The 7,636-nt window shown below is 44.1% G+C and overlaps 1 protein-coding gene across 4 annotated transcripts in view; it reads left to right on the top strand.

Annotated features, from left to right (window-relative positions):
• The window catches only part of FARP2 (FERM, ARH/RhoGEF and pleckstrin domain protein 2), a 93,462-nt gene that overhangs the window by 48,729 nt on the left and 37,097 nt on the right, over positions 1 to 7,636 (top strand). For all 4 annotated transcript variants that reach the window (XM_006760532.2, XM_006760533.2, XM_006760534.2 and 1 more), the window contains exons 6-8: positions 1,156 to 1,253; positions 3,551 to 3,665; positions 4,203 to 4,350. In XM_006760532.2, coding sequence (XP_006760595.1) covers positions 1,156 to 1,253; positions 3,551 to 3,665; positions 4,203 to 4,350 — 361 coding nt within the window. The remainder of the gene's footprint in view (positions 1 to 1,155; positions 1,254 to 3,550; positions 3,666 to 4,202; positions 4,351 to 7,636) is intronic.

A 7,636-nucleotide genomic window follows, 5' to 3' on the forward strand; every position in this document is an offset into this window, starting at 1 on the left:
TTTATTTAACACTATTCTTATATTAATTCATATTTGGGTTATTTCCAATTTTTCTCTCTTATAATGTTACAAATAAACATCCTTCTCCACATATCTTTGTGAACTCTGGAAATATTTCTGTTGGAATTGCCGGGTTAAGGGGTATGCACATTTTTTTCCTTTTTATTGAATATATTGGGGTGACACAAGTTAATGAAATCATACAGGTTTGAGGTACATGATTCCACAACTGATCATCTATACACTATATTGTGTGTTCATCACCCCCCAGTCAAAACTCCTTCCATCACCATTTATTCCCCCTATACCCTCCTCCCCCTCCCCCCACCCCTGGTCTCCCCAGGGGATACGCACATGTAAATTTTAAGTGAATGCAATACATTTTAAGATATCACACTAAAATGTGAATTCCGATGGGAGGAGAGAGTGTTCATCTTGTTCACCGTCATATTTCCAGATCCAGGAAATCTGGAATACAATCATTTATTATATAGGTAGTTATCCTATATAATAAAAGGGTAATATGCAAATCAACCAAAAGCCGGAATGGCCAGTCACTATGACATGCACTGACCACCAGGGGGCAGATGCTCAATGCAGGAGCTGCCCCCTGGTGATCAGTGCACTCCCTCTGGCAATCGCAGCAGTGGTGGCAGGAGCCTCTCCCACCTCTGCGGCAGCACTAAAGCTGTCTGACCGCTTGTTGGACTGCTAGAGGGCGCTAGAGGGCGCAGGCCAGGCTGAGGGACGCCCTCCCTCCGCAGTGCACAAATCTTGTGCACTGGGCCGCTAGTTGATGGAATAAATAAATATTTCCAAATCACTTTTTCTGGTTACATTCTCACCAGTGGTATTAGGAGTCCCTGTTCTTCAAATTCTAGCCAAGAAATATCAATCTGCTTACAAGTTTCATAGCCACGTTTTAAGCTGTGTCTTAATTGGATAGTCTCCTTTTTCACACAAAATCGTGGGTACAGTTGGTGTGTAACAGAAGTAAGAGAAATTTGAAGGTATTCAGTGCTGTGGGGTATGAAGGGTTACTCGTAACTTTGCTTTGATAGCATCAGTGGCTGTGTTCTCCTGTGATGGAGAAATGGGGAGTGTGTTCTAGAACCCTTGGAGCTGATCTCTCTGATGTTTTGAATTCCCTTGTAGATACTTGTTTGCCTTGCAACTTAAGAGAGACCTGTTTGAAGAGCTTCTGTTCTGCACAAACACCACAGCGGCCCTCCTCACGTCCCACCTTCTGCAGTGTCAGTATCTGCCAGTATGGCAGACAGCAGGTGTCGTAGGGCTCCTGAAAGAGAACGATAATGGGCCTTTCAGTTTTCACATTTTGTAATAAACTGAAGACTAACTTCTACAAAGTGGAATTCCTTAAGGCAAACAGCCCCCAGCTAAGAAACAAAGGCTCAAGGCCAAAGTCGGTCACACACACATTCTTTCAGATTGTCCCTCATTTGTGCCTTCACACATTTTACCAAAAACCTCTTCAGTCTAAAAGCCAGACAGTAACCCTGATGTGGCACCCCCAGAAAGAGGTCTCCTTGCGGTGAATGTCACAGCTCCCCTGGTGATGGGTTAGGCATTAAACCCTGAAGGAAAAAGAAAATATTTCCTCAATATCTCGCACAGGAGAAGCTTCAGCAGTATGTGAAGAACTGTAGTTACTTCAAAAACAAACTAGGAGAAATGTAAGAAGAGGTTCTGGCAAGCAAGTATGGTCTTTGCCAGAGCTTTTCCAAGCCCCCAGCTAGTGGGACAGAAGGAAGGAAATACCCACGCTGCTTCTGGACTAGAGGTGGAGGCACATCTTTGTGGTGTAAGCTAGTGCTTCTGAAAGCAAGAAGCATGCTGTAGAAAGTTTCAGAAACTTTAGTAATATATATGTGGGTTTGTTTATAATTTACTTGGTTCTTTCCCTGGCACACCTTCAAATAGCATTTTTTCTTAATCCTCACCTGAGGATATGTTTTTATTGATTTTTAGAGTGAGAAGAAGGGAGAGAGAGAAACATCGCTGTGAGACAGAAACATCAGTGCCTCACATATGCATCAGGACCGGGGGTCGTGCCCTTACCGGGAATCAAACCCGCAACCTTTCTGTGTATGGAACAATACTCCAACCAACTGAGCCACCCCGCCAGGTCCAAATAGCGAATTTTATCTATGGTTTTTCTCCTGCAGGATAGTACTTGTTGGTTCTCACTAACATACGTTTTCAAAGTGACTTAGTTGTTTTTTATTTGGCCTGAAGTCTTCTCAGGCAGACAGATGGCTTTTCAGTGCAAACTCATTTGGCCACGTGCTAGAGGGCTCTGTGTACAGCTTAGAGATATCGTAATAACTTGTCCAACTATAATTTTCACCTTAGAATTGTGCTGCCGAGATTGAAGGTCACTAAAGCGATTTGATAGCCACATTCAGTGCATGATTCTGAACTGGGCTTTTAGCTGTAAAAGACACAGTTGGGTAGCTGGTAAAATATGAATAGGGGCTGAGGCTCAGTGTCACACCAGGTCGTGGTCCCATCCTGATGTGGGTGCTGTGCTGTGGCTGTGAGCAAGAATGTCTGGTTTAGAGAAAGTCTGTTCTAAAGTGTGATGCTGTGCATGAAACTTTACTGTGGATTTGAAATGGTCTCAAGACAAAACGAGGTATATTGCTTAAAATTATTGGGCTTTACTATTTTTAAAACATTTGTAGCCTGGAAATACATGAAATTAGAAATAAACATTGTTCCTAAAGAATTTGAGAGGCCCTGAAGGAAAAAATAATTTAAAATACATTATCTTGAAACAAGTAAAATACCTTATCCTGGTCACAGTAGTTTTGAAACAACTTTGGGATAAAGAGTGGTGTAAAACCTAACAAACACATCAAGCTTGCAAGCCCAGCATTTGCCTCCCTGGAGTCACTCACCTGTGTCTTAGTTCTTTAAAACACAGAAGAAATTATCTTCACCTGTCTTTATATTTGCCTTCATAGCATAAAATATTTGGAATACAAATACAAACTCTTGTTTATTTATATTACTCTTTTTTAAAAATTTATCTTTACTGTTGAAAGTACTACAGATAATCCCCTTTTTTTTCCATTTACCCCCTCCAGCCTGCCCCTCCTTCCCCCATACTACATATTTAGGATAATATTTTCTACTTTTAGTATGGGCCAGAGAAAGTATTGTACACCCAAATGCATAAACTAAAAGTAGAAAAAAATTATCCTAAGTCTGTAGTAAAATAATATGAGTTTATATTTTTCTCTTTTTTTAATGTTTTTTATTGATTTCAGACAGGAAATCAATAAAAGGAGAGGGAGAGAGAAATAGAAACATGAATCTCCTCCTTCAATCATCGATCAGCTGCCACAGGATGCCCCCTACTGGGGCTCGAACTCACTATCCAGGCATATGCCCTGACCTGGAATTGAACCAGGACCTCCTCCTGGTTCATGGGTCAATGCTCAACCTCTGAGCCACCCTGGCTGGGTGAGTTTATATTTTCTTTATTTAAAAATTAAAATGACTTACTGTTATTATCTCATCTCAGCGGAAATAGGAGATTATGATGAAACCCTGGATCGGGAGCACCTCAAAGTCAACAAGTACCTGCCGCATCAGGAGTGTTGTCTAGAGAAGATCCTAGAATTCCATCGGAAGCACATGTAAGTCAGTGAGAATCGGCCTCTGGACTGCTGTCACTACGGTGGGTCATGACTAGTGCACCAGGGAACCTGCATTAAAGCTCTGACTAAAGCCACAGCTGACCACGGCTCTCTGGGGACACAGCCTTTAGAAAAGGCTGGAGGAGACATCAGGGCCAGGAAGGAGGGAGGACAGGAGCGCTGGGTGGCTGGTGTGGGCTTTCTTATCCATTGCAGGTAGAGCCGGCCCAGCAGTGAGCTCGGCCCAGTGCTGAGGTACTGGGTTCTCCACACTGGCCCCTGGCAAGTTTTCTAGACTGTAGTGAAGGACGCCTGGAGGGAACATACTGGGGCAGTAGGGACTGAGGAGCAATGTGGGAATGGGCAGGAGAAGGCAGAGCCAGGGCAGTCACTGTGGGTGAGGTGAAGATGACCGTGACACAAAGCCTCCTGTGCTGATTTGTTTTACTCTGCTGACCTGATGACTTCTGTGAAGTGCTAGGCTTTCTCAGAACCTGGTTGTTTTTAGTGCTGTAATCCTGCTGTCTTTTATCACAGGGGCCAGACACCAGCCGAGTCAGATTTCCAGGTGCTCGAGGTCGCCCGGAAGTTGGAAATGTATGGCATAAGGTTTCACAAGGCTTCCGACAGGGAGGGAGCCAAGATTAACCTGGCTGTGTCCCACATGGGGGTCCTCGTGTTCCAGGTAGGGGGTGGGAACTTCTCAATGTGATGGGGAGGAGGGTTTACATACATTGGTAAATCTTTGCTTTGATGAATAAGGTCTTGGACTTGGAGGAGAGCTTAATGGCATTTTTGTGTCATCTGTGTTTGGATAGTTACATAAATGACTACTGAGTTTTATTTGTAGTTAAGTATATGTGCCCTAGGGTCTGTGGTGTCATGGGTCTGACAACTGTATACGCAGGCCTTCGAGTGTCCAACACTGGGTGGGTCCCCAGTCCTGCCCACCATCGGCTCTGACCCCCTATCAGCTCTCTGGTCACTGGGCCTTGCACAGCTGTGCACCTCTGGTTGAGCACAGTGACTCCAAGGGCACATGGTGGCAGTTGGCACTCGTTTCTGGAACCTGACTGGCAGCTCTTTCCTCTGTAGGCCTTTCAGCCTGTGATCACCTGCAGTGGCTGGTTTATTCAGGCTCCCTGCTCAGGCTTGCTTTCTTTTTCTTTACCTAGCCATTAAATTTCAGTGTTTTGTCCAAAGAAAAAAAATTAATTTTGAAATTAGAATGTTAATTGTTATATCATGCACTAGACGTGACAGGAACAATAAAATTCAAGGTAGAGACTTTAGCTGCCACACCCCTTTGAGTAGGCGGTTCCAGGTCCCAAACCTGCTCACTCTGGTGGTTCCTACACCACACAGATTCTAATCGCATGTCCATCCAAATCCAGCTGTTGTCACTTTTCACCATTTATAATTAGAGGAAGTTGTAAAAGCAGGAAGCAGAGACTTCTAGATTGAATTTATTTTTGCTCTCTCAAACCCCACAGAATGAGAGTAAAGGAATTTTTTTTCTTTTTAAGTTTAAATCAGAACAAGGGAATCCAGAAGATATGGTATATCAGCAAAATTTTGGAAGTTGGGAAATGATTAGATGGGTGGAAAAGACTGGAATCCGATGGCCTGCAGACGGAAAGCTGTGAACAGACCACTGTGTCCAGTAGTGGACAAGGGCACCCCTTGACAGCCAGGGAAGCCTGGGGCTGGAAACAGAAACTTGGTTTCATCTGTTCATCGTCTGCGAGGAGACTTACAGCTTCAGATCCGAGGCAGAGCAGCCTGTTTCTCTCCAGGTGCAGCTCAGAGGTAGAGATACCAAGTCGCATAGGTGGGGGAGCTTGTGATATACGTACACCAGGCTGCAGGCCTCCCATCTCAGCCCCTTTGGAGTGTGGCCAGGCTGCTGTCTTGGAGGAAGGACACTGCTCTCCAGAAAGTCTGACCAGCCTTGCAGGAGCCTCCTCTTATAAAGACTTTCAAACTGTCAGAAAACCTGTAAGAATTAGAGTAGCTCGGATCCCATGTATCCTTTACCCAGATCCAGCCATTACATGTTCCTCCCTCCTTACAAACGTGCACACACTCCCGTGCACACCTGCACACAGACAATTATTTCTGAAGCATTTGATATTTATCATGGACCTTTACCCCTAAGAACTGTAGTGTGTACTTCCTACTAGAATTTTCCCTTACATAATCACAATGCAGTTACCACGGAGGCCTCAAACACATCTCTTTTTTTTTTTTTTAATTTTTTACAGAGAGGAAGGGAGAGGGATAGAGAGTTAGAAACATTGATGAGAGAGAAACATCCATCAGCTGCCTCCTGCACACTCCCTACTGGGTATGTGCCTGCAGCCAAGGTATATGCCCTTGACTGGAATCGAACCTGGGACCTTTCAGTCCGCAGGCCGACGCTCTATCCACTGAGCCAAACTGGTTAGGGTTCAAACACATCTTAATACACCATTTATTTCCCAGGCTCGTCAACTGGCCAAGGGTGTGTTCAGAACTTCATTTCCTCTGGGACAGAATCTGGTCCAAAACCAGACAGAGCATTTAGTTGCCAGGCTTGTAGTCCCTCTTAATTTTTCTTTATTTATTTTATATAGGAAAAATGTATATTTATATCCCTAACTGGCAATACAGAATTTATAACAAAACCATGTGTGGAAATACTATTAATTATATTCCAGACCCAATCAGTGGAACAACAGTATCACATAAACATGCGGTATTGCCTAGCCAGCATGGCTCAGTGGTTGAGTGAATCACTGCCTCCTATGAACCAGGAGGTCACTGTTCGATTCCCGATCAGGGCACATACCTGGGTTGTGGGCTCCATCGCCAGTGTGATGTGTACAGGAGGCAGCTGATCAAGTATTTGCTCTCATCATTGCTGTTTTTATTTCTCTCTCCCTCTCCCTTCCTCTCAGTAAAAAAATCAATAAAATATATTTTTAAAAAAATAAAATTAAATTAAAAAATAATAATAATTATATGCATATACGCACACATGCACGCGGTATTGCCCAGCTAGTGTGCTCAGTGGGTTGATCATCATCCCATGCACCAAGAGGTTACCAGTTGATTCTAATCAGGACACATGCCCGAGTTGTGGACTCCATCCCTAGTAGGGGCTATGCGGGAGGCACATAGACGATAACCCACGTGAACTCTCTCTTGAAGAACCAGAACCAAATTGTTGGGAGAAAGAAACTCAGAAGAAACAGAAGCAGTGCCAGTGATGGAAGAAAGAAAAATACAACCCTGCACCATCCTCACAGGACATGACTGCGTATCACCTGTCATATCAGCAAAACAGAAGGTTCCACATTGTGTCAGCTCGTGAGGACCCAGATCACTTCTTTATCACACATGTAAAACTACCATCTTGTAATTTTTTGTTCTGGCCTTGTTTGCATTAGTGAAGTATTGGAATGTGAGCAGCTGTACAAAGATGCGGAAGCTCTCTGTCCTAACTCAGGAGACAGACTTCGAGATGGATCGTCGTCACATGGAGAAAAGACTCAAAACTGTATGCAGGTTGCTTGTGGAGAAAAGGAAATTACTCACACACACTATTTATTCCACACAGAATAAGCAGGTGGCGCTGATCGCTTCTAGCAAGGTGTGGCAGCTGGCAGGCTTTGGGGAAGAGTTAGAGGCAGACTTCACGATGGACTCACTTTCAGTACCTTTGGGATTTGAACCTTGTTAATGTACTTACTGTATTACATTTTCCAGAAAGCCTCACAGGAGTCAGAGAAAAACCTTATATTTCTGAAACAGGAGTAGGATGCAGGCACAGGGAGGACAGGTGGCCTGCAGATTTCCACATGTGAGAGCAGAAGTGACAGCATTAGCAGAGCCAGACAATTGGAAAAACAAAGTTGAGGGAATCTCCACAAAGCAGAACAAAAGCTAAAGGATGACCGATGGGAGAGGTGAAGGAGATTCCAGCAGGA

This window comes from Myotis davidii, unplaced genomic scaffold, assembly GCF_000327345.1.
Source record: "Myotis davidii unplaced genomic scaffold, ASM32734v1 scaffold370, whole genome shotgun sequence".
In the NCBI taxonomy this organism is placed as follows: domain Eukaryota; kingdom Metazoa; phylum Chordata; class Mammalia; order Chiroptera; family Vespertilionidae; genus Myotis; species Myotis davidii.